This window comes from Nelusetta ayraudi, unplaced genomic scaffold, assembly GCF_046127955.1.
Source record: "Nelusetta ayraudi isolate G7.1 ecotype Tasmania unplaced genomic scaffold, CSIRO-AGI_Nayr_v1 ptg000006l, whole genome shotgun sequence".
In the NCBI taxonomy this organism is placed as follows: domain Eukaryota; kingdom Metazoa; phylum Chordata; class Actinopteri; order Tetraodontiformes; family Monacanthidae; genus Nelusetta; species Nelusetta ayraudi.
The window spans coordinates 3273072-3298806 of NW_027466056.1; the positions used below are offsets into that span (position 1 = coordinate 3273072).

Genomic DNA, 25735 nt, shown 5'->3' on the forward strand with positions numbered 1-25735 from the left:
CCTCGGACAAAAAGTAAACGTCTCCAAACGGTTCCAAAAAAAAAAAGAAAAAAAAAGAAGTTTTTTCCAAGGTGAAGGAAAGAAAGTTACCATTTAAAATAAAGCACAACTCTTTTTGATTCCATTTGCATTTATTCTAATGGGAAAATATATAATTCAATAAATACTGCGGCGACAACAATTGGCAGACGTTTGAACCGTGACATCCACGCTGGACAAAAACAAAAAAAACAAAAAACAATCATGTACAATGAGTCAGACGACAACCAATCAGAAGGAGAAAATAATAATAATAATAATTCATTCAAACCCACCAGCGCTGGCCTTCAAACGGGCGCATGGGGAGAAAGGTTTGAGAGTTACCTTGAAAGTGCATCGATATCAGAGCTGGAAGCTAACTAGCTTCTCAGCTGCACCGCCGGCTTCAGAAACGCTGTTTGCTTTGCCTTGATTTTTTTTTTTTTTTATATTCAAATAAACGTCCATATCAATGAGATGAAATGAGCTCCACGCAGAGATGCCAAACTCAAAAGATTGCATTAGCAATCACCGAATTAAGAGGTTCAGACCTGGTCACATGACAAAGCCCTGCCATGCTAAATATGACCTAGCAAGGAAGGGCTGATGGACCTTTTTGCAAATTGACAAGAATCAAGTGAGTGTAACAATTTAAACACCGCGATAACCTGACTTTTGCTAGCCAAGGAAAAAAGGTCCACTAGTAAACAATGACTTATTAGCTAACGGTTGACATTTGAGCTAGCTTTTTGTTATGTATGTTGCTACGCTATTTACAAAGCCCTACTCTTTGGAAATTTCAAAGTTTTAAAAATGCTAGCATGGTCGTGTCCTTTGAGATTTACGCAGCTTCAGAGAGGCAGGTGTCCCAAAAAAATTGGGGAGCGCTCAAAACCTCGCCGTTGTCATTAGCTTTGAACAATTAGCATTTTGGCCTCAAATTTCTCCCGTGTGAAAAGAACGCGTCACAGCTCAACAAGCTTTCAATGGCCTCGTTTTAGACAATTAGCGTCGAATGATTAAAGCCTTCAAGCTCGTTTTGCCTTCCAAAGCGCATTGCATCTCAAAAACAAATTTGTTCAGAAAAAAAGACAAAAAAAACAGGACAGTTGTACAAGTCTTCGTCACACGGACCTACAAAAAAAAAAAAACAAATTGCAATCATCGCGTTTCTTTCAAGGCGAAATTAAAAAAATGGCCTCGACCCTTTTACGAAGCAAAAATAAAACAGTGACGCACTTACACACCAACGACTTCACATTATACCTACAACATATCAGAGACGGGGTTGATGGGGGTTGCGGGTGGTAAACAGTGCCAGGGCTCCTTTGAGATTCCTCCTCAGGAGGAAGGCCTAGAGAGTTGGTCAGTTTCTGTATGAGCCCCTCCAAAACAACACTAAAGAAGACAAAAAAAATCTTTGATCCAAACACCAGGAGCTCCTCTGTCCTCGTTCCCAGGCAGCGCTCCCACACCCCGTCCCCCCAGAATTGCTACCTTTGGCTCTGGTCCAACATGTTCTCAAAACCTTCCTTCCTTCCTTCCTTCCTTCCTTCCTTCCTTCCTTCCACGAGCGATCATCCCCTCGTGACATCACATCCCCCCGCCTGGTTTCCTGTCAGCCCATCGGCCACCTCTGAGAGGAAGCAGCTGGCTTCCTCCTCGCTGACGGATAGCTTCCTGGTCTGGCGTAGTTGGGAGGGGTCGGGGATGCTACAAAGTTCGGGGTATTCCGGATCTTGCGCAGGGTATTCCGGTATCACAGACATCGATCGGAGCTCAGGACGACGACGGCCCCTCCCGGACGAGTGAGGGGTCGGCTTCCCGCTCGCGCCGCGCCCCGTCCTCAGTCTGAGCCTCCTCCGCCGCGGCACAACCAGTCACATGATGGAGCAGCTCTTGGCCTTGTCCTTACGCAGGTCAGAGGCCACGGCCGCCAGGTCGGGCCGGCCCGGCATGTGCGAGATCCTCTTGGCGCCACGCGACGTCTTGCCACGTTTGACGCCCTTGCCGCTCTTGTTGATGCACGCCAGCGTCGCGACATGGAAGATGTCGCGCACGCTGTTCTCCGACTGCTGCGCTGAGCACTCGATGTAGGGCGCCGAGATTTGCTTGGCCATGCTGGAACCCTGCAGCGGTGGAGGGATGGAAGGGGGGGGGGGGTGAGAGGTCACAGATAAATAAATCAGTAAATTAGAAAAATGCTGATTTGGATTTTGGGATTTCCCGGTTTTAAGGGATTATCCATCTTAATGAGGGGCGCGTACGGAACGTGATTATTAATGAATAGGGCCCAGTCACTGAGGGTTGAGTCGCTTGGGCTTTTTTCAAAACCAAACTGCGTCTTGTGAAACTACCTGGTCGTAGGAGACGGGAGTCTGTCTGTGGCTGGAAAGCTCCACCAGCGTGCTGAGGTCAGTGCGCAGGTCCGACTTGCAGCCCACCAGCAGCATTTTGGTGTTGGGGCAGAACTCCTGGATCTCCCCCTTCCACTGTGAAGAGAGACAAAACCCCCAAAAAAATGACCATTCAGCAAGCCTGGACATTGCAAAATATTTGTTGAAGTACGCCTTTAGCTCGGTATGACCCGACTCCACATCCCGTGAATATCAATACCCCCCCCCCAAAGCTTTCCCTGCGAGCTGTCCTCTTAGAACAAAGGTTACAGCTGTCACTTCCTGGAGGCCTCCCAAAGCTTTTAACCCCAGACAGGAAGTACAAGTATTCACCATGGTTTCCTTCCCGACAACAACGAAATGCCCTGTGATCAATCGGATTTCTCCTGGGGCCATAATCCGACGCTAATGTGCCTCAGGACAGCCTGACCGGCCGACTGACTGACTGGCTGGCTGGCTGGTAAGGGGATCGAATTCATCCACCTTTGAAAAGAGGAAGTGAGGTGGCTTTGAGTGGTGTCGAGCACTTCCTGTCTGCGATTGAAAGCCTCGACTCACTCGGAACGTGGTCGTCCGTCGTCTGACCCCAAAGACTCGCGGGTCAGACCCAGCGGACCGAGCGGCCGGTTGATTTTGAGATTGAACGTTTTGAGCCGCCCCGGCACCATCCCACGCAGCGCCCCCCCCCCCCCCCCCCCCCCCGCAGGCTGGGAGGGGAACAGGTCATATGAAAGAGTTCAGAAAGTGCAGAGTGAAAGCAAACTGGGACGACCCCGCCGGGCTCCCACTCAGCTGCTTGACCCCATTTGCTCCCGCCGGGATCACTTGAACACTTCCCTCCCGACTGGACGTCCCTTCACTGGAAATGCGATTCCAGCGGGCCACATCTGCTCACAAACCGCTCAGGACGTGCGTGGGCGTCCAATTTTAGAAAATGATTTCGTTGCATTTTGACATCCAGGAGGAGCTAAAATTAACGCCGTTGAAAACAGGAAGTGCCTCGTGAACAATAGGCTGTATTTTCTGGGCTTGTAAACAGAACTGTGTTTTGTTTGTATTATTATGTTGTGCTACCTAATGATGATAAATAATCATAATAAATTTTATTTGTATAGGACTTTTCAGAATGAAAATGCGGGGTACATAAAAATGACAAGAAAGACAGTGAAGTGCCTAACATTACAGAACGAGCAACGCAGGACAATGTTAAAAGCTGTGTTAAAGACCTCAGCCTTCCACCAGTCACATGATCGATGCCTGCTACGTTTTATTTGAACCGCCAGTGTCTCCCCGTGTGACTGCACCTCAGCCCGCAGGGGTTTAACCTCAAGTCCACGCAGTCACGCTGCGGCTTGACTTCTTCACATCACAAGGTCTGTCAGACATGATGACCGAGGTTATGTTTGATAAAAACAACAACAACAACAACAACAACACAACACAACAACTCCTAGCTGTAGACTTCAGACTTCTTGATCCGGTTAAAGCCGCGACGCGACCCTTTGTCCTCGGATCAAACCCCAATCAAAGCTGGAAGACCTCTGTGGAGCTCATCAAACCCCCCCCCCCCCCCCTTCGAGTGGATCAGCGAGTCAGCCAACCTTTTTCATCACGCTGTCGAGCGTCTCCGGGCGGCTGATGTCGAAGCAGATGAGGACGGCGTCCGAATCCGGGTAGGAGAGGGGCCGCACGTTGTCGTAGTACGGAGACCCTGCAGGAGGAGGAGACGGCAGAAACAGAGAGAGAGAGAGAGAAACGTTTCGGTCAGATTCATTTTGGCTCCGTGCCAGAGACTGCAAGGCAACAGAAAGAGAAAAGGAAAAACCCCGGCCACCGCCGGTGATTGATGACCCCAACGTGAACAACATGTGGGGACGAGGCTGCTGGATCAGTGAAAACAAAACCTGCCGGAGGCTTTAGTGGAGGGGGGGGGGGAGGAAATACCCGAATGGAAACGAGGGGGAGCGAGGAGGAGAGCCAGGGCGTGGCCAAAAAAAAGAAGGAGAAAAAAATCTCCCTGTAACAACTCTGGCATGGCACGACGCACCGCAACAAGGCGAGGGAAAAGGAAATAAAGCAGCGTGAGGCAGGAGAATGTGCTGACATGACCAGATTCCCTCTGAAGCAACCCTCCACCCCTCCACCCCCTCCCTGGAGGACCGGAGGACTTCAGAGAGATGGGGAGGGGGGGGGTGAAAAATGTCCCCTCGCTCAGAAATTGAAACCATGTGCGGTGGACGGGCGACGCCCCTCGCTCTCGGCCAGACTGAAACATCTCCGGAGGAGGGGGGGTGAGGTGAGGAGGGGCCAGGGGGGAGGGGGGCGGCGTCATGTCAAGGTGAGTCAAGATCACATGGCAGGCGAAGGCGCTGACCACACACACCCGGCTGGCCAAAAAATCTGGAGAATTTTGTTTTGAGTAAACCAAGCAACCCCCGCCCCCCCCCCCCTCCCCAGGACCCCCCAGCACCCCCCCCCAGCACCCCTGGGAGGTCCCTTGTATACAGAGCCGTGGAGAAATGCCAGAAATGTACCGTCACACACACACACACACACACACACACACACACACACACACACACACACACACACACACACACACACACACACACACACACACACCGCAGTGCGCCAGTGATCCCAATCTAAACAGTCTGGATGAGAGACGACACTGTTTAAACAATCCGTGCTTCCTTCCAGTTCTCGGCCTTTGAGCGCAAGAAAGCTCCACTCCGAACTCGGGACCTGTGCGTTTGCCCTCCCCTGCACCCCCCACAGTGTGTGAGTCAGTGTTGTGTGGACCGGCAACGACTGTAACACCCATGTGCAATGTGGTCTTGGGCGAAATAGTGTGAAGGTTATTGTCATGCGCGCACGTGCTCCGATAACTGCCTCCGTTTAACGAGCTGGTAAAAAAAACGGTTTGCCCTTGACAGTTAGCGATAGCTAACATGCACTTGTGCTTTCGGTCATGCTACAGTTTTAAATGATACTTTCAGTGTTGCAAACGGTGACTTTAAATGTGGATTCCCGTTCCGCAGAGACACCGAGCTGCTTTAGCTGCTACCAGCTATAGAAGAATTAGCTAAATTTAACAAAGTGTGTAAACAAGATAAAAAAAAACAAAAAATTAAAAACAACAAGCTACACACGAACAAGCTCACGTTTGAAGATTGAGAGTTTAAGCTTAATTGAAAGGGCATTTTCTTTTGGTACTTGCATGAACAAAAAAAGAACAAATGAGCTACAATACAAAACTTTAAACGTGTTCATTTTATTAGCCAACACCGACAAGTCCTCATCCTATTTGCCGTCCTTTGTCAAGGTCTGCATAGCAACACCTTTCCCCACACACAAACGCAGTGCTCGCTGAGCATTTAGGCCAAATTTACGAGCTCGCGGGGTCGGAGAGTTTAACGGCCTTTGATTTCACGGAGGCCTTCCGGGTGAAGGGCGACCTGACTTTCCCCGTTTCAAGGTTGTTCAGCGAAGCGGTTTCTAAAATAAACTCCCAAGCGCAGCAGCTCGGCATCTCTGGACATCTTTGGCAAATTAAAGGGGAAAAAAAACAAAAAACAAAGACAACAATGGGAACTCTGAGGTCGACGACGAGCAATAAATCATTCCGATGACTTCACTGAAACACGAATGTGTCTCTCGTACGACTCAACGTCAACAATCTTACACCCCCCCCCCTCCCGCCGCCCTCCTCCGCCCTCCAGCTGTCCGAGGTTCTTTTCATTTTATTGACAGGCCAGGAAGTACGAGGCGAGGAGGAATGCAAGACCCCCACCCCCCACCCCCGTCTCCCCCCTTCTCCTCCCCCCTCCACAAGAATTTATTTCCCTTTTTTTTTTTCCCCAATGGAGCCACATTGTATTGTTTCAAAATTCTCCCCTTGATTTTTCCTCACAGCCCTCCACCACCACCACCACCATCACCATCACCCCCCTCTGGGCTTCACTACCTGGGACAGCTCACAATTTTTATCACATGATTGAAAAATAACTAAATAAATAAATAAATAAATAGCCTCCTAACTGAAAGGCCAAGTCAAGGCCTGCTGACATTTTCACAACGAATTGGTGACCAACGAGATGAACCGTGTGTGTGTGTGTGTGTGTGTGTGTGTGTGTGTGTGTGTGTGTGTGTGTGTGGATTTGAATGTGCCTGCGTGTGTGTTTGTGAGGTCCAGAATTACCCCCGGTCCCACCCCCCACACACACACACACGTGCCGCTGCAACGCAACGTCTACCTGCAGATTAAAATGTTTGTAGTAGTAGTAGTAGTTAAAAAATAAAATAAAAAAAATAAAAAAAATCCTGCAAACGACTTCAAGCTGCGCAGCGTAAACAGCGAAATGCTTGTAGGCGGTGTGTGTGTGTGTTGTGTTTGTGTATTTATTGCAAGTTGCAGTGTGTGAGGTCCCCCCCTCCACACACACACACACACACACTCCCCAAGCCTTTTTCTTCACTGCCGTTTACAGTGTAGCCGTATCAGCGTCAGGACATGTGAGCCTTCAGTCGGCATCAGTGGGGGGTTGGGCATGGGGGGGTGGTGGGGTGGGGTCGTCTTTCCTGCCGACTGCGGTGATAACACACACACACACACACACACACACACAGACCTGGTGACTGTCATCTAATTAGGTCCTGTCATTGTTTTCCCGCAGGATCTCTAAATCTGGAAGGAAGACACACACACACGCACACGCCTGTGCAACCTCTCTGTCCTTTAAACCCACACACACACACACACACAATAGACCTCGCCCTCTTCGCTCTAGAAAACCTCCCTCGCTTCTTGCTCGCAGCCAGAGAAAATTGTCACACATGAAAACAGTGGAAACCTACACGCACAAAACAAACTGACAGCTAATTGCTTTATTTTTGCAGTTCTCTCCCCGACTGGCTGCAATAAATCCACAGGATTGGAATGAAGAAAGAGATTCCCAAGAATCCCTAACGTGCAGATTTTAATTCCGTCCGAAGTCAAAAAAAAACAAAAGGCCAACAGGTTCCAAGTTAGGATTTACAGCGTCGCTGGCAGAGCTCAGCAGCACTGGCTGTGTGTGTGTGTGTGTGTGTGTGTGTGTGTGTGTGTGTGTGTGTGTGTGTGTGCGTGCGTGCATGCGTGTAGGGAACACCTGCAGGTGACAACAAACGGCATTGACATCCCACACCACGCCGCATTGAATAATGACCCCTCCCCCCCCGGAGCTAGCCGCCGCCGCCGCTGCACTCAACACACAGACAGCAAAGAGCGACGCAGAAGCAAAGTAACCTGAACAAATACCTGCTGCGGTTGCTGTGGTTACAGCCGCAGCTTCCTCTGGCAAACGCCGCCTTCCTTGACGCGTAAAAAAAACATGGGAAGCTCGAGCTCGCCCACCAACGCCCCCGCGCCCCCTCCCAAACCTCCAACTCCTCACAAAGCCGCCTCCCAAGTCCTCGTGGATTGCGTTAGCACTGCGATACGTCGCTGTTCGAGACGCAGCGTGTGCGGGTAAAAGTAACGTCCTACCTACGTGACGTTTGGTGCTGCAGTGATGCGGAACCTGTGGCGCCGGGGACCCTTCGCGACGGTGCCGCCTGTACGACGCTGCCATTTCCCGACGCCGTCAGGGAACCCGCGATTAGATAATACACATTCCTTTATGCTCGTCAAGGTTCTTGCGCGTAACAAGCGTGTGATGTGCCGGCAGTCAGCTGGTATTGAGTGAGTGTGTGTGTGTGTGTGTGTGTGTGTGTGTGTGTGTGTGTGTGTGTGCGAGGGGAAGAGGGTGAGGTTGAAGAAGTACAACAACAACAAAGAAAAATAATAGAACTTCAACACAAGGACGGCGGAGCCCAAAGTCGCTCTTGTAGCCTTGGTTCTCCGAGTTCCGATAAAACCCTGCGATAAGAGGAACAAGAACGAGCCGGAGTGGGATGTCGAGGCCGGACAAAGATCTTAATGTTCGGCACACACACTAGACACACACACACACACACTACGGCATCAGCTACAGGAAGTTGAATAAAGCTTTTTCCAGGAATCTTGCTGCATTCAAGTTCTCACGGCTTGTCCATAGCTTGCGTCAGTCGCCCAATTCCGACCACCCCCCCCCACCCCCCTCCCTCCCAACCATTGGATGCCAGGCAGGGCCTTTTGCCGCGCCACTCCTCGTTCTCCCTCTCTCTCTCTCGCTCTCTCAGGAGGATCCGGGCCCTGCCGGGTACAATGGGGCTCTTTGTGGAGGAGGAAGTGGAATCCTTCAGGCTGAGGAATGCCAGACATGTGGCTCCAATTCGCACAGAGCCCCGAAACGTGATCCAGTCGCAACAATGGCGGCGGAGGAGAGGAATGGAGGGGGCACCAGAGGAGAAGAAAAAAAAAAAGGTCTCACAGCTTAGCCGCCGCCACTGCAGCGGCACCACAGGGGAAATGGCAACATCAGCGTCCTGGAGAAACTCGAGAGAAAATGAGACAAACTCTCCAGTCTCATCATCTCCGGCCAAGCTGGCAGTGAGCGTCTTTCAGCTCAGACTTCTTTCACTTGTCTCTTTGTTTTTTTGTGCTTCCCCGCCCCCTTCTTTCACTAAAGTAGGTCGGATTTCTAATCCGCGTAACCGGCAACCGTTCAAATCACACACACTCGTGATTTAAAAACCCCAAAAAACAAACAGGAAGACGTCCCTTCCGCTCCTCGGGCGTAACGACTCTCAGATCATTAGAGACCATTGGTTGGAAGTGAAACCAGAGGAGATTATAATGAGAAGGTGATTAACAGCATCAGTATTTCCAAACTAAGGATTGCGCACATGTCATTGGCCTATTCTTTGTGGCAATGCAACAAGATCCCGCTTCTTGAGGCTCCCGTAACCAAATCACTGTAAAAAAAAACAAAAAAAACAAAACAAAGAAAGAACGACTGGAGAAGCTTGTGATCCCAGCGGGACGTTCAGCTGTGAAAGAAAACAACAACAAAAAAGAGAAACCAAATATTCCCCGACGCAGTGGGTGGGTGGACAACAAGCCAGACCAACGTCATGCGGTCCAGAAAAGCTAAATACACGCTGGACGAACTCACGCTGGTCATGAGCAAGCGTACTGGTTCTGGGCTTTTTTTTTGGACTTGGTTTCAGCGCCTCTGACGCAAACTTTTAACCCAGGGGTGGACAAACTTTGACTGGTGGGGCCACAATGGGCTCAGAAATCTGACAGTGTGGGCCGGAGCAGCAGCAGATGCATGGAGTGTTTTGGTGGGTCACCTTATGGTAGGAAAAACACATCATGGGATGTGTGGAAAACTGGAAAACATGTGCTTTAATGTTACGTAAAGCTACAACAAAATCTGTGTCTTTGGAGTCCCACGGTGTTTAGCTCTTTATTGAAATGACTCTTACAACGTTGAAGAACTGGATGAAGTACGGCTATTTTACGATTTACTGACTATTAATATCATTTCTTCAAGTTGGCCTACGAGCCGTAGTTTGACATGCCTGTTTTGACCTCTGCAAATCGGCCAATTCCGGGCTTCCAGCAGAGGGCAGCGGTCAGTCCATCCTGTCTGTTTGGACGCAAAGTTTTATTTTTGTTGTTCTTGTTGTTACCTCAGGGCCCAGAGTGTCTGCACCTTCTCCGAGCCGTCTCCTCCTCCTCCAACACCTCTGCGGCTAATTTAGCCGCCCGGTCGGTCGGTCGGTCGGTCGGACAGACAGACCAACAGACAGACAATCAAACTGCTTCCTGCTCCGCGGAGGGAAGCCTATCAAAGGCTGCAGCTCCTCGCACCCCCGGGCTGGGCCCCGCCCCTCAGAGTCTGAAGGAAGGGGGGGTAGAGCAAGGCTGCCACACACCCAGCAGACAAGTGGGGGTGGGCGGGGCCGACGCTCTGTGTGTGTGTGTGTGTGTGTCTGTGCGTGTGTGTGTGTGTGAGGTAGGGAACAAATGGAAAGGTGTGTGTGTGTGTGGGGGGGGGGGGGGTGGCAGTACAGCAGGCTGGCATTTACCTTAATGACTTGAATTACACTCATCACACTCCCTTTTAAACACACACACACACACACACACACACACACACACACACACACACACACACACACACACACACACACACACACACACACACACACACAGGCAGGCAGCAAGCTGCTCATTAGACCACTCATCACGGCAGAACAAAGACCACCACGGTGTGTGTGTGTGTGTGTGTGTGTGTGTGTGTGTGTGTGTGTGTGTGTGTGTGCTCGCAAAAAGGGGGTGAGAGGAAGGGAGGGGTTGGCACTCCTGTCTGCGTTTCTGCATCCTGGTTTGCATCCAAGTGGGTTTTTTTTTCAGTCTCTCACACACACACACACACACACACACACACACACACACACACACACACACACACACACACACACACACACACACACACCAGCCAGAACACCTCTGTAGACGAGGGATTGATCTGATTGGCTGTGGCCGACGGGTGTCTCTTACAATCGGTCCCTGGGCACTGGTGTGTGTGTGTGTGTGTGTGTGTTGTATAGAGGGTGAGGACTAAAGGAGGAGGAGAAAAGGACGGAGGAAAGGTGGTGGTGGTGGGGGGTCCGGCTGCATCCGAGACCCACTAATCTAATATGGACCTCCCCCACTCACTGAACCCCCCCCCCCTTTACTCTCTCTCCACACTCCACTGTGTTTTATGAACTGAGGGGAGTGAGAGAGAGAGAGAGAGAGAGAGAAGAGAAATGGCTCCAGGCAGCCGGCCAGCTCAGCGCAATAAAGCAAAAAAAGCAAAAGGCAAAAAAAAAAATCTCCCTCTGGCCGGCGTTCGTCTCTTCGCCCTTCCACTTCTAGGAAAGTGAACACACACACACACACACACACACACACACACACACACACACACACACACACACACACACACACACACACACACACACACACACACACACACTACAGGGGTGGAAGAATTTGAAATGCGAGCTGCTTGTTTTTTGCTCACTTTGTAATTTCTCCCAAAAGTCCCTCCACCCCCCCACTCACCACCTCCACCACCACTACCACACACCCACCCTCCAAAAAAATGAGGGATCAGAATTAGATTTTTTTTAACAACAACAACACAAAAAACTCCCGAGTTCAAACTGTCCCCTCACGTCTCAGTAAGTTGCTCAAACATCGCTCAGGAATCTCAGGGAGTTGGGGGGGGGGGGGGTGACCCGCAACAGCTGGCTGTCGGCTTGTCCCCCGCCCATCGCACCCTCTGTTGCACACACACACACATGTCGGCTCAAACACACACATTGCCCTGCTCACGCCTGACCGCTGTGCTTTTCACCGCTCGCTGCATTGATTGATGGGAAATTGGGCTTATTTGCACAGGCTGGAAGGGGGTATAGGGGTGGGTATGTGGGTGGGGGGGCAGCAGCTGGACCCTGGACACAAAGTCCGAGCAGCAGCAGCAGTGATAGTGATGATGGGGAGAAAAAAAAAAATTGTGAGTCAATACATGTGTTGCGCCATAAAATCTTCCCCCAGAAAGAAGAAGGAAGAAGAAGAAAAAAAACTCCAGATTGGGTCGGAGGGAGAGGAAGGGGAGAAAAATCAAAAGTGTGTCCTCCAGATGTTGGAATATCGCACCCCGCCCGGCCCGTCATCGTTCAACCTTTTCCTGTCCGGGGGCCTCGTTGTGTTTTTGCTCAGCTGGAAGGAATTTCGCGCACGGAGATGCTCGTCGTGGTTCACGATATTAACCGTTTGTCATCTCAGCGGCAGAGTGGAGGGAGAAAAAGGTGAGCAAGCTGCTCTGTAAGGATTAACCCGGCTTTATTGAGTCAAAATGGGTCAGAGATAAAAATCCATTATTTGCTCAAATTACGACAACAACAAAAAGCGGTCAATGCCGGAGATTTAGACAAATTCCAAGCAAAACATCCATAAAAAACAACCTCATACATAAAAGCCAACCTGTGCAGCCTCTATCTGTACTGACCACCACCTCTTTATCTCCACAGAGGTCACAGGAGGCACGTTAGAACATGCCACCGCATTTCCCCATTGCACACAGCTCGCTCTGCAGCGGCACACGCACACACACACACACACACACACACACACACAGGAAGGATAAAAAAGAAGGGTGACACAATTACCTGAGGTGTCCCACAGGCTGAGCTCGATGCGCTGAGTGTCGATCTCGAAGCTGGCAGTGTAGTTTTCAAACACGGTGGGGACGTAGCTCTGTGAAATGAGGACGGCGAAAGTGCTCAAAGTTGCGCGAAAACGACTCAGATCTCAGATTTCAGTCATCATTATGACTATTATTATTATTATTATTATTATTATTATTATTATTATTATTATTATTATTATTTTAAAATGCATTAAACACAAGTGCAGCAGCTGCAAGGAATGTCATGCATGTACAGCTTTGATGGGGGGGATACACACGCACGCACGCACAAACACAGGCGCGCACACACGTCCTTCAGCATCCACCACCAGGTCGCTCAGCCACATCCGGGATGCGGGGTGTGGGGGGTATTCGGGGGGGGGGGGGGGGGGTCTCACCTCCGGGAAGCAGTCCTTGGCGAACACGTGCAGCAGCGCCGTCTTCCCGCACTGGCTGTCTCCCACCACCACGATCTTGCACTTCACGCTCTGGCCGGCATCCATGGCGGATTTCAGGGACAGTTTCTGACTCGGCCGTCTCTCCTTCATTGATCTCCGAACGGCACAGGGGGGCGAGGGGCGGGGGAAGAAACGGGTCCGGGTCCTGGCTGCGTCCGGTGGTGCGTAAAGTGGAGCGGTACCTCCCCAAAACTCTCTCTCTCTCTCTCTCTCTCTCTCTCTTTCAGTCCGTCTTCCCACCCGCCGAGTCTCCGCCTGTTGTACCGGTAAAATGCCATTTGCCCGCATTTATAGTGCCGCGAAAACCAATGGCAGCCGCCTGGATGAGGCTCGCCCCTCCCACCAGCGTCCACTACACTCCTCCTCCTCCTCCTCCTCCTTGATGGCGCCCCCCCATGGGGGAAAATTGTCATAACACCTACACTGGTTCAATGCGCAGGATAAACGAATAATAATAATAATAATAATAATAATAATAATAATAATAATAATAATAATAATAATAATAATAATAACAATAATAATAATAATAATAATAATCAATATCATCATCATCATCATCATCATCATCAGCGTTGTCTGTGTCTGAAAGGTTAATTTACTTCACCCCTTACAAGTCAATTTTTTTTTTACTTCTTACTGCACTGCAATGCACTGCGTACACAAATTAAGGTACATTAAACACATAAAGGTACACACTTAAAGGTACTTTCTGACAGGGAAAAACACTATTTCATTAAAAGGTAAAGGGAAAGAAAACACATCCTGCTTTCACGACCAATTTGATGTTCAGCAACATCATCATGAATGATTTCCTGAATATATTTTATTGTAAACAACATGGGTATACAAGTAAGCTATTTAGTCTATTTGAAAGGCTTATTACACATCACATCGTTATTAAATCTGCAAATTATGTTTTGATATGCGCCTGCTTTGCCGACCAATTTTTTGTTGTACGCAGCCTTTTGTCGGAGAGTTAAAAGGGAACGGCGCTGGTCTCAAGGCCTCATCCTGGTGCCTCTGGGCTGCTCCCCCGACGCAGCAGCACAGCTAATTTTACAAAATAAATAAATAAATAAATGGGGGGGGGGGGGGGGGGACAGCAATGTTCTGCATCAACTCTTCCCCCTCCTTCTGTGACGGAGCGATTGGACTCTCAGCGTGGCTGGCAGGGATTTTTACAGTGAGACAGCTCCACCCTGCAGGCTGTGGGGTGGGAGTCCCGTCTGTTGTGTGGGAGATCTGCCTCCAGCAACACAATGCTGCCAGGGGGATTTTACACACTATAACGCCGCTATTTGGCTGCTGTCTCGGCACCATATGCATTTGACCTCGTTCAAACAGAATCTGAGCCAGGAAATCGTGGGAGATTTTACCTGCATGGGGAAAGAAGAAAAAAAAAGACCCATTGTTTTTGTGCACATCCTCTTCTCATTGTGCGTCAGTGTCTTAAATTTCTACCCCACCAAATTTAGTTATGTTACCTTAAATCTGATGCTTGCAGTGCTGATCAACGTAGACAACAACCGAGAAGATGGCGCGCAGAGCCGCATTAACTGAGGTGTTTACACACTTTCCCCCTGTACCCATCTCCTATATTATTCAGGCTGACTGCCTGTGTGCCTCTGTGTGTCTGTCTGTGTATGTGTGTCTACTTTAGCCTGCGGCGTTGCCAAGCTCTCTTGTGCACAGCCACACATTTGGGCCAGAGAGTGAGACTGTGCAGATTGACGACACGAAGAAACACCTCAAGAGTACCGTTCCATCTGTGCACACATAAAAAAGTGATGTGCGGTGATGCAGGCACTAAAAAAAGCACTGGAAAACGTTCGAGAAATAGCAAGAATATACTGCGGCACAATCATCATTGAAGCTATATTGTACTTATAGATCATATTTGTATTTGTTTAGTCATCTACTTAGTTAGCTGGTTTATTGACATTTAAAAGTCTGCAATTCCACCGTTTGACCACTAGAAGCGCCGGTCGTCCGTGCCTCGCTCAACGCACTTGCACCATGCGTTGCAACATAGCAGCGCTGCATTAGCAGTGCGGCTAACTAGCATAGCATCGACTGCCTGCCTTGTAAAAGTGCGATATGAAATTACTCTCAGCGCCGTCTTGTGTGGAGAAAAATAAGCTCTTCCTCAACGGAGCACGGAAACACAAAAGTAAACTCGCTCGACTCTTTGTCGGCGGACGACGTAGAAGAATATCCGTAATCTAGTCATGTTCAAATACTCGCTGTTAGCCGCTAGCTGTTACGTGGTTCCGGCAACACCGTGGAAACGACGCCATTGTTGCCATATTGGAAAAAGCCGGAAAACACCAGGAAGTAAAAAGGAAGTCAATCAAACTCTTCGACGCCGTCGCGGAAGGACAAGTGTCTTCGACGAACGAGTAAGTAGTGTTGTCCATATTTCAGACCGGTTTTTATTTAACATTAATGCAAATGCGTTTTAGAAAGTATTATCATTGTTTATCGCCGTGCTGCGAAAAATGTTCCTTATTTGTCTTGGTTGCGCGTCGTTGCATGTTTATCACTGACGATCTGTGACCGCAGGGGGCGATGTTGCGATGTTGTCTTATAATTATTTACCCCACCCCCGCCCTCAACCCTCAAACAAAAAACAAATCAAGCAAAAGGTTCCTTCTAAAGTGTCCACAAAACCCAATACTTAACCCTCTGCATGTTTAATGGGGGGAACAAATGCAAAATATGGCTTGCAAAATCATGTTTTTTTTTGTAAAATTATTGTCAGTTACCTTGGAGAACGCAGAACCGCAAACAAACATTGTTATTCGTCGACGTAGAGACGGTGAGACGGCTCTTCTTCTTCCTCCCTGAAAGAGGAATTATGCAACAAAACAAGGTCACCACCTTGTAGTGTGTGTGTGTGTGTGTGTGTGTGTGTGTGTGTGTGTGTGTGTGTGTGTGTCATGTTGCCTGCAGCATCGTCCACTTTCTTTCTTTCCTCTAGAGCCTTGTGCAGAAAGTAAAATTTTACCTGTTAGCGTTATATTAGAGCAGGCACGGGCAAACTACGGGCCGGGGCCCACATGCGGCCTGGTAAACCTTTTAATCCGACCACCCGAACTAGAAGAAAGCAGGGCACTGATTGGCTCAGATTTTATGACGAAAGGTGAGAGCGACTCTCCGCGAAAACAGAGCAAAAACCCAACTGCCATTTCTTTTGTAACGGTTGTACGGTTCTAGTAGGTGGCGTGCGTTTTTAGTTGTGAAGATGGCTGAGCGATTTTTGCCGTGGACAAACTCCGAGGTCCACACTTTTTTGTCAGTAGTGGCGGAAGACAGAATTCAGCGGGAACTGGACGGAGCAAATGGAATTGCACCACAAAGCAACCACAGACTGAGCAGCAGGTATAAAACAACCTCTACGTTGTCCATTGCTGCGTTGTTGTGTGTCGCAAAGAAATGACCCTGACAAAAACATTGTGCCGCTTTACCGCGTCGACTCCGCCCACGGTCTCGTGATTGCAGAGCCAATGAAAACACAACCGTACCGAGGCGTACCGTGGCGAGGAGAGGCGAGGCAATGAAAACACGCCCTTAGTTGCCAAAATCCGGATAATCCCATATTTTCCGTGACGGTTGGCAACCCTAGTCGTAGCTGCTTTGGTTAATTTTCTATTGAATTTAAAGAACATGTTTTCTACACATTCTATGATATATTTTGTTCTCCTATGAGGTGGGTCACCAAAAGACTCCATCCGTCTGCTCCTGCTCCAGCCCCCCTCTGTCAAATTTTAGTGGCCCCACAAGTCAAAAATTTGGCCCTGCCTGCCCTGTATTAAAGTTATAATAATAAGCATTTTGTGCACATCTTACTTTCCAGTCGGCCTCGATGACAGCAGACAGCAACGCTGGACATCCCAGTGGAGCAGTTGGCCAAATTCTGCGCGTTCTTTCCCAGAATAGAAATAAGGGTACCACCTGTTTCTGGTCCCACGGCGCCGGTAACATCTTGTACGCGCCTGTAAACTTCTACAGGGGGATGTAAACATTAACTACTCCTGATCAGTGCCACCTCGCTCTCTGCCAACGGCTGAACCTGCGTTGCGTTGATATATTTTTTCAGATTTGGTTCGGATCCTTTCAGACGGTTCTGTTTGCAGTAAAACTGGGGGAAGTAGGAAGTTCCTGTTTTTCTGGGAGATAAGAGCGCATGCAGTCATTCGGAAAGTGATGGATTTTTTTTTTTAGTAACTTAATGATTAATTTACCAAAGCCCAGATTAGTCACTGTAAAATCTAATTAAATGCCCCCTGTACGAATGAAAAACAAAAAATACTGAATCGTATGCATTCTGGAAGACCTTGGACCACATATTCTCTCTCATGCTTTACTTCACAACTGGGTCAGCCATTGCGGCAGTGTTTACCTATTGAAAAGCAATTAAATATCGGCGGTATTAACAGAAAGGACAGCCAACATGAATTCCATTTTAATTATTCATGCAGAAATTCCCCCATTGCAGCGACAATGTGCTTTTTGGACGCATTTTATAGCATTGACAGCATAGTTCAGGCTCAGATCCAGGTTTTCTTTCTCAGTGTGCAGAAGCTTTTCAGAACCTCAGGTGCCACTGCGACAAGTCCAAGAAATCCCCAGCAGTAATCCACAGCCTTGAGAAACGTAGGGTTATTTTGTTTGGATTTGTTTTTTCTAATAAAAAGAAAGAGAATGCACATTTCTCCTCGTTGGAACGGGTCGGCAGATGATTCAGGAGTGAGTAAGTACGGAGTTGATTTGGACGCAGTTCTGCGACGCTGCGGCCAGCAGGGCTGGCGGCGGCGCTGGGAGGTGCTGTGGTGGTCGTGGCGGAGGCGGTGGGGGAGTCTGGGTCAGTGGGCCGCGCCCCCCCTCTTCCCCACCCACCCCCAAACCCCCTGCTACTGACAGCAGGCTGCCCCACAGTTATCTCTGTCGTTGCACATCGAGTCAGCGGAGCGCTGACATTTTACTGCCTTTGCAGGCACAATCGCAGCACACACGCACACACACGGGCGTGCACGGAGACGGGTTTTCCTCGACGGTTAGTCATCCTGACTGGAAAATTAAGGACACATTCCAAGCAAATCTCATTGTTTCTGTTCAACGGCAGTTTGCGTCGGCTCCCTAGAAAGAGTCCCAACTCACGTCAGTGAGTCGCAGGTAATCCCCAAATTATTGACAGGCCCCTCACTGAATTAACTCTAAATCATAACTTGGCTATGCTATGCTAAGCTATGCCGCCACGTCGCAGCCCCCAATATAATGATACATACGTACAGAGTCAGCCAAAATAATGTATACACATCAGGAAAAGATAAACTTGCATGAATATTTCAGTCCCAGATTTATTCAGACATTGCGAGATTAATACAATTAATCTTTGGCCTCTACAATTACAAGAGTTGTTCAGAGTGGATGTAAATATTCAATATTTATGCAAGGTTTTCTTTTCCTGATGCGTGTACTATATACAGTATTGTATTTTGGTTAACTCTGTATATAAATATATATATATATGTATATATATATATATATATATATATATATATATGTGTGTGTGTAAAAACAACCTTTAAAGTCTCTCTGTGAAAATACGAAACAAAGACTTGGACAGGAGTTATCAGGGGCTTGTTTGACCTCTGGTGACCTTTGTTCTCAGCTCCCAGCCTTGATCTTTGGCTAGCAGGCAATGGGAGGCCTGCACACTGAAAGGACTTCAGTGTTCAGTTGGGTGACGACTTGTTTGATGGCAGGAACAAGACCCTCTTCTCCGGTGTCTGAGTAGCTTCAGCACTGCAACTGTTGCTGCGTTTCCATGACCCCTAGAATTGTTCAAAACCTAAATAGTGCAATAAAAAACTGGTAATGGAAACACCTAAACTTTGAAAAACCTCTCAAATTTAAATTAAAAGGTTTTTATGCTCTCATGAGGTGGTTCTTCAGCCGTATTGATAAAGAGGTACATCATCACAAACATTGCAAAAGTGTCATTGAAACACTTTTCACACTTTTTTTCACGTGACCAGCTCACTTCAAGTGAAAATGGCGCGTAATGTTTGGACGGACGAGGAGACAGAATATATATATATTTTTTTTTACAAGGAATCCACAAGAAAAATATAGCAACCATTCCTGACTGCAAACAACATTGAAATGCAGATTTATACAAGAAGTTTTGTACCTCCATCCTCCTCAAAGTGGGGTCTGGTGGGACGAGATTTTACGAGAATTACGGCTTATACGCTTCACACCATTCAATGGAAACACCTGCAAATCACAATTGTACTTTGTCAAAATTTTAGAAATATCGCTTTTATTTTGCGAGGAAACTGTAATGGAAACACAGCCTGTGACAAAGCAAAGTGGTGTCCATGTTCTGGTTTTTCTTCCCTTCACCACAAATTCCTGGTCAAGAAATTCCACCTTTTAAAAAAAACCCTCTGTAAGACTCGTATGAATAATAAGGCAGTGACCTCGCTTGCTTTTTTTTTTGCTCTCCGGTGACAGTTTCCAGGATTCTGCACTGCTGGGGCTTTGGAAAACCTTTGCGTAAATGTCACAGGAAGCTGCATTTTTCCCTTCTCTTCCTCCTCCAAAAAACCTTGTCAAGCATCTCGCTGATGTCTTCCCTCGCTCCATTCGAAACTGCAGAAATCTCCTCACCAACAGCAATAATTCATGCCGGATTTATCCCAAAACAATTATTATCCTACTCAACACTCTCACTGCAGAGTTGATTTAAAGTGAATGATACAGTGGAACTTCTCCCTGATGACGGATCGTCTTCCCGCTCTCACCTCTCGACTGATAAACACATGTGACGTTTCCTTTCATTCAGCCGTTTGGTTTTATGTCCCCCAGTGGGTGTAGTGGAGGGCAGCGTGGGCACGCGCACACACACACACACACACACACACACTCATGCTCAGACAGCGGAGGAGATGGGCCGATGACTCGGCTGACGGGCTACAGTAAAGCGTGCCGACTGTCTCCCGTCAGTCATTAGCTCCGTTCAGGCGTGGCCACACACACACTGATGTAATGAGGCTCAGCCAATGTGTTAGGCACGCCTGTGTGTGCGTGTGTGTACGTGTGTGTGTGCATTGTGCGAGCGAGCATTTAGATTTAGATTGAAAGATGACTCATCGCACTGTTTGACCCGATTCTTGGGGGGGAATGTCTGCATAGGTGTGTGTGTGTGTGTGTGTGTGTGTGTGTGTGTGTGTGTGTGTGTGTGTGTGTGTTTTGGAGGTTTAATGGCCCGTGAAACAACGCCTTCATTAGCATCTCCTGGAGACAAACCACTCCACAGAGCAATAATCGTATCTGTCAGTTTACGCGGCGGCATAACAAAAGATGTTTTTTGCGGCTGGAATGTCGGCAGTGTGTAAAACCATGTGGATTATTATTGTTTATTACTATTCTTATTATTCTTTCTAATTTTAAATCTCACCTGTCCTTGATGGGGAAACAATTAGAGCAGGAGTGCATAAGAGCAAAGCCAGTAGTACATTTGTACACTTAAACCTTGATATTCCAACATCAGTAACTTTAGAGAGAGAGAGATGATAGATAGATACATAGATATATAGGTACTGTAGATAGATAGTTACTGTAAACATACTGTCGACAGATAGATAGACATATACTATAGATAGATAATTAGATACTGGAGATAGATAGATAGATAGATAGATACTGTGGATAGATAGACACTGTTGATAGACAGAGACTGTCAATAGATAGATAAATACTATAGATAGATAAACAGATGAATAGATACTATAGATAGATAGCTAGATAATGTAGATGATAGACACTAGATAGATAGATATAGATCGATGATAGCTACTGTGAATAGATAGGCACTATAGATACATACTATCGAGATCCCTTTATAGATAGATGGATAGATAAAGAGATGATAGATAGATACTGTGAATATATAGATACTATATAGATAGATAGGTATATGATACATAGATACTGTGGATAGATTGATTGATACTGGGTAGATACTGTATATAGATATATAGATGGATTCTGTGAGTGTGGATGGATAGATATGTAGACACTATAGACGATAGGGCTGGGCGATATGACCAACATTTCATATCTCAATATAGCTCATTTTATCACAGTATAGCACATTTTTGGTAAATTCAATGAATGAACACCCAAACATATTTTAGGGTGATTTTATATTATATAAATAAAAAAATATATCCATAAAGTATATATACGACAATCTACCCAGGGGATCAGCGCGTGCGATTCATTAGCTGCCCAGACGCAGTGTTGAGGGTCTCCTCTGCTCCTCTGCTCCTCTGCTCCTCTGCTCCTCTGCTCTTCTGCTGACTGCAGCTGCCCAAGACTGCCGCGCGATGCAACTCTCGAGGCTGTGACCGCCTGTGGCTACTTTAGAGCGGGGCAGGAGCTCACGGCAGCACCCTCTGCTCGCTGACAACAGGAACAGCTGAGGAACGATATGTGCTTTCAGGTCGGTTCTCCAAAATACCAGAAAAGGCTCCAATAACAGAAGTCTCTAGATTTGTAGCTCGTCGCTTTTGACAAAAAAAGTCGGCATAGGGAGTTGGAAAGTAGCCAGATTCAGCGAGAAAGTCGCCAAGTTGGCAACACTGCAGCGTGCCTTGGCTTGCTGTATGGTGCGTCGGTGACATAAAATACTGCCGTAAAGCGTGTTTAGATCGAGCTTCATCTTAAATGATAGACAATTTCTATCGTCCAGACAATATGTATTGTCGTATTGACCAGCCCCGATTGACGGATGGATAGAGAGACAGACAGATGTCTTGCTGTGGTCTTTCGACACTGTTTATTTAAATCTCTATAAAAACACACCACCCTACAGGACTTTTGATTTTGCAGCCGGCCCTCTCAAACGATCAGACAAACCAGCAATGATGTCATCGCAGCCGATTGCAAAGCACGCCGCCACACCAGACACGTTTCACCAAAAACAAATTGAAAACGCACGGCGGGGAGATGATCGCAGAATCTGGGCGGCTCGACCGCACAGCTGGTTCCAAGGAGAAGTTCCTGAGCAGGAGACGGCAGCTTGTCACGCGCTCACCCCGAAGCACACGTCAGCTTGTTCTCATAGCCCATGCTGTCTCGTTGCGTCTTTTTGAGATGTATATTTTTTTTGAAATGGACTGTTGTTTTTCCATTTTTCAGTTTTTTTCTTTTTGGAATATACAAAAATGTTAAAAATTCTTAAAATTTCCAGACTGCTAGCAGTGGGCGGCAAAACACACTGCGTTTCATGACCGGATTGGTTGTTTCATCTGCAACAAAATGACGGATGGCTTTACAACACACACACACACACACACACGCGCGCACACATTTTCCCATTTTTCTTCTTCTTCTTTTCATCGTGCAACGACTTTGGTTTTTGCGCCTAAAAAAAAAGTCGTCGGCTCCCGTTGCAAAAGCGTCTCGCAGTCAGATGTGGTCTGATCCCAACCAGCGCCGGCTTGTGTCGCCTCGTGATCCCTCGGAAATGTGCGGCTGCTGTGCGAGGATGTGGGTTTTGGGGTGTGTGTGTGTGTGTGTGTGTGTGTGTGTGTGTGTGTGTGTGTGTGTGTGTGTGTGTGTGTGTGTGTGTGTGTGTGTGTGTGTGTGTGTGCGTGTGTGCACACGCTCAGACCTACCGCAGGCGCCCCAGCGAGTCGAGTCACATCAGGACGGCACACGGCTGAGATCCGTGCACATTAGCGATGTGTGAGCTGCGAGACGAGTGAGACACGGAGGAGGCAGCCTCGGGTGTCATCCAGTTTTTATTTTTTACAAGAGCTGCGTTTTCATTACCCCTAGAATTGTGCAAAAGCTATTTGTGGCAATGCAAAACTGGTAATGGAAAGACCTGAACCAGGAGTCAGCAACCTTTTTGGCTCTGAGAGCTTCTTCATGGGTCCTGAGTCGTATGAAGGGCTACCAGTTTGCTAGACTCTCCTGAAATAACAAGCCCTGCTCTGAGTTATTATTATTAATGATGCTCATCTATGTGAAGACACTTGTCGAGTTCATGAGCTCTCAGTGATTATCAACAATGCCTTAACAAAGTTGGATGACACTGACTTTTAGACGCAGCTCAACGAGTCGTGCCTGCGGGCTACTCATGTGGTCCTTGCGGACTACATGGTGCCCGCGGGACCAGGTAGCCCCCAGGTGACCCCTGACCTAAACTTTGAAAAACCTCTCAAATATCAGCAGAAGGTTTTCTCGGTCTTATGAGGTGGTTTTTCCGATGTATCGATATCGAGGTAAATCGCAAAAGTGTCATGGAAACACTTTGTTCGTATTTACACGTCACTGCACGTGACGTACGGTGTGACGTGATGAGTTCACCTCAAGTGAATAAAAGGCGTTACGTTTGGACAGAGGAGGAGGCGTGAAAAATATAACAACCACTCTTGACAGCAAACAAACAAAAGCCAAAGTAATTCTAAAGAATTGAGGTTTATGTGCATCAACAGAAGCACCTGCAAATCGCAATTAAACTTTGTTGAAATTTTTTAGAAATGTCGCTTTTATTTTGAGAAAAACTGCGATGGAATGAGACAACAAGAGGCTCGCCGTGCGTTTTGCTCTGCGGTGCAATTGTGTCATTTCGTAACGTGGGACTGACCGAGAAAGATGTAACGCGTGGCGTCGGAAGCCCTGAGCTATTAGTCAATATTAGCCGAGCAATGATGCATGCGCTTCCAGGTACCTCCTCCCCCGCCATCCCTCCCACCAGTCACCCCCACCCCCACCCCCCCTCCAGCCCTCTCCCACCCTCCACAGCTGTTAACGCTGATTGCATTTCCATATTATGAACACGCCGGCAGTAGATTGAGACGTCTAAGGATGGCGTTCCATTAGTGAGTGCCACCCGCAGCAGCAGCACCAGCAGCCATAAGCTACAGCCCCCACACAGCTGTTGGGAGGGTTCTCAAGCATAATTTTGCTGAACACCAAACTGGCGCTTTGATTCTGCATTGAGTGATGATCATTTTGGGCTGTGATGAGTAAAAACCAGCTGGCAGAACACCATTCATTCACCTTGCAGAGATTAAAATTGAATTTTGTCATTGTCCTAAGTGAATGATTGCGTGAAATTGACGGTTCTCAGAAAAAAAGAATTGAAAACGTCATTTGGAAGGCTCAGTAACACCACTGCAGAATATTTACCTTTTGCTCACCTTCTTTTCTTCCTGTCCTTTTTTTTTTTTTTAGGTGAGTAATGATGTCGCGCGACACGTCAGCTGTCGCTACACCCGGCCACCACCAGGGGGTAGCGGAGACGTCCCTGCCGGGCTTGCCCTGTGAGTATACACATACGGAGGTCATTTAGTTTTTATCGTTCCATGGCGATCGTGAGATTTTGATGGCACCGAGCGTGAAGTTGTAAAATAATAATAAAAAAAAAAACCACTGACTAGCATCAGAAGCTAGTTGCCTCCTAAGAAGCCTCCTCTTGTCGCTGGGTTTTCCCAGGGTGTAGAGGCGGAGGGGGGATTGGCTGGGGGGGTTCAGTGGGGAGCGAGGGGTGAGATGGAGGAGGGGGGCGGGGTTTTGCACCGGCGCCGTTTGATCTGGTGGAGCGGCCCGAGGTGCGAGCCGCCCGCCGTGCGCGCAGGGCAACAAGGTGGAACGGATGTGTGTAACTCAGCGCAGGAAACACATAAAAACATCAACAAGAAAAAAAAAAAAAAAAAACCCAGCTCAACAGCATCGGAAGCTTCACGGCTTCACAGGAGCTGCTGTAGCTGCTTACGGTGGATAACACACACTGGCTGCACATTGAGCCGCGCTCACCTGCAGCCGGTAAACAGGAGGTGCTGCAGGACGACGGGCGAGAGGTGCGTTTGACAAACGACAAGGTGGGGAGAAAAATGCCTCCAAAGTGGAAATAAAACAATAATTGGAAAAACAATTGCACGTATGAATTGTTTTAAATTGCGTTATGGAGGCTGTTGGGCTGTCATCGAAAGGGGCATCGTGTTAGAGTGAAGAAAGAGAAGAGACAATAACAACAACAACAACAGCAGCAACAGCAGCAGCAGCTGCAACGATGGTGTAGCGCTGCAGAGAGCGGTGATGTGTGGACTGGAGGGTGAAGAGAGCAGAAGTGCATTAAATTCCTGCCGGAGAGACGAAAACGGTCCGTTTTTGTTTGCAGTGAGTCTCTCTGGCGTTGCTGCAGGAGACGGAGGTGCATAAAAAAACATCAACATGGAGCAAAATACAGCAAAGCATTTTTTTCCTAAATAATGCTCCTTCCTTCCTTCCTTCCTTCCTTCCTTCCTTCCTTCCTTGTTCCTTCCGACCGGAATCTCCCTAAAACTCTGATCCCAGGCCAGAACCGATGCTTGGCCTCCTTCTCCCTTCTTTGCACTCTTCTTGTCTTATCTTCCTTCTCCTCCACAGTGGTTTCTTCAGCATCTTCGGACCGGAGCGCAAAGGAAACAAAATCCTCTGGGGCCGACTGCGACGCCGGCTCGGGGGACGAGGTAGGGAAACTAATTTTCTAGCATTTTGACTGGTGTGTTGTTGTTTTTTTATGCTTCGACTAACAGCGTTACAAAGGACCTCGCTGTGGAAGGAAGGTGTCGGTGCATTGATGAGTGGGGGGGATGGGGGGGGGGGGTGAAAATAACAAAAGCAGTTCCTTGTTAAGAAAATA

At 48.0% G+C, this 25735-nt stretch overlaps 1 protein-coding gene across 1 annotated transcript; it reads right to left on the reverse strand.

The window, feature by feature from the left end:
• Positions 1-1441: 1441 nt before the first annotated feature.
• rnd3a (Rho family GTPase 3a) lies at positions 1442-13237 on the reverse strand. Its single transcript, XM_076015698.1, has 5 exons — positions 12964-13237; positions 12546-12633; positions 4016-4125; positions 2376-2510; positions 1442-2147 (listed from the first exon to the last, which is right to left on the reverse strand). The coding sequence occupies exons 1-5, from the start codon at positions 13111-13113 to the stop codon at positions 1899-1901; spliced, it is 732 nt and encodes a 243-aa protein (XP_075871813.1). The 5' UTR covers positions 13114-13237; the 3' UTR covers positions 1442-1898.
• Positions 13238-25735: the final 12498 nt, after the last annotated feature.

Bases quoted from the DNA above. Each gene is read 5' to 3' on its own strand.
- rnd3a (XM_076015698.1), bottom strand. From the start codon at position 13,113: ATGAAGGAGAGACGGCCGAGTCAGAAACTGTCCCTGAAATCCGCCATG. The intron at 2,511-4,015 runs GTTGGCTGACTC...CTCTCTTCACAG, and splicing joins TCGACAGCGTGATGAAAAAG to TGGAAGGGGGAGATCCAGGA. The intron at 2,148-2,375 runs GTAGTTTCACAA...CCACCGCTGCAG, and splicing joins CTCCCGTCTCCTACGACCAG to GGTTCCAGCATGGCCAAGCA.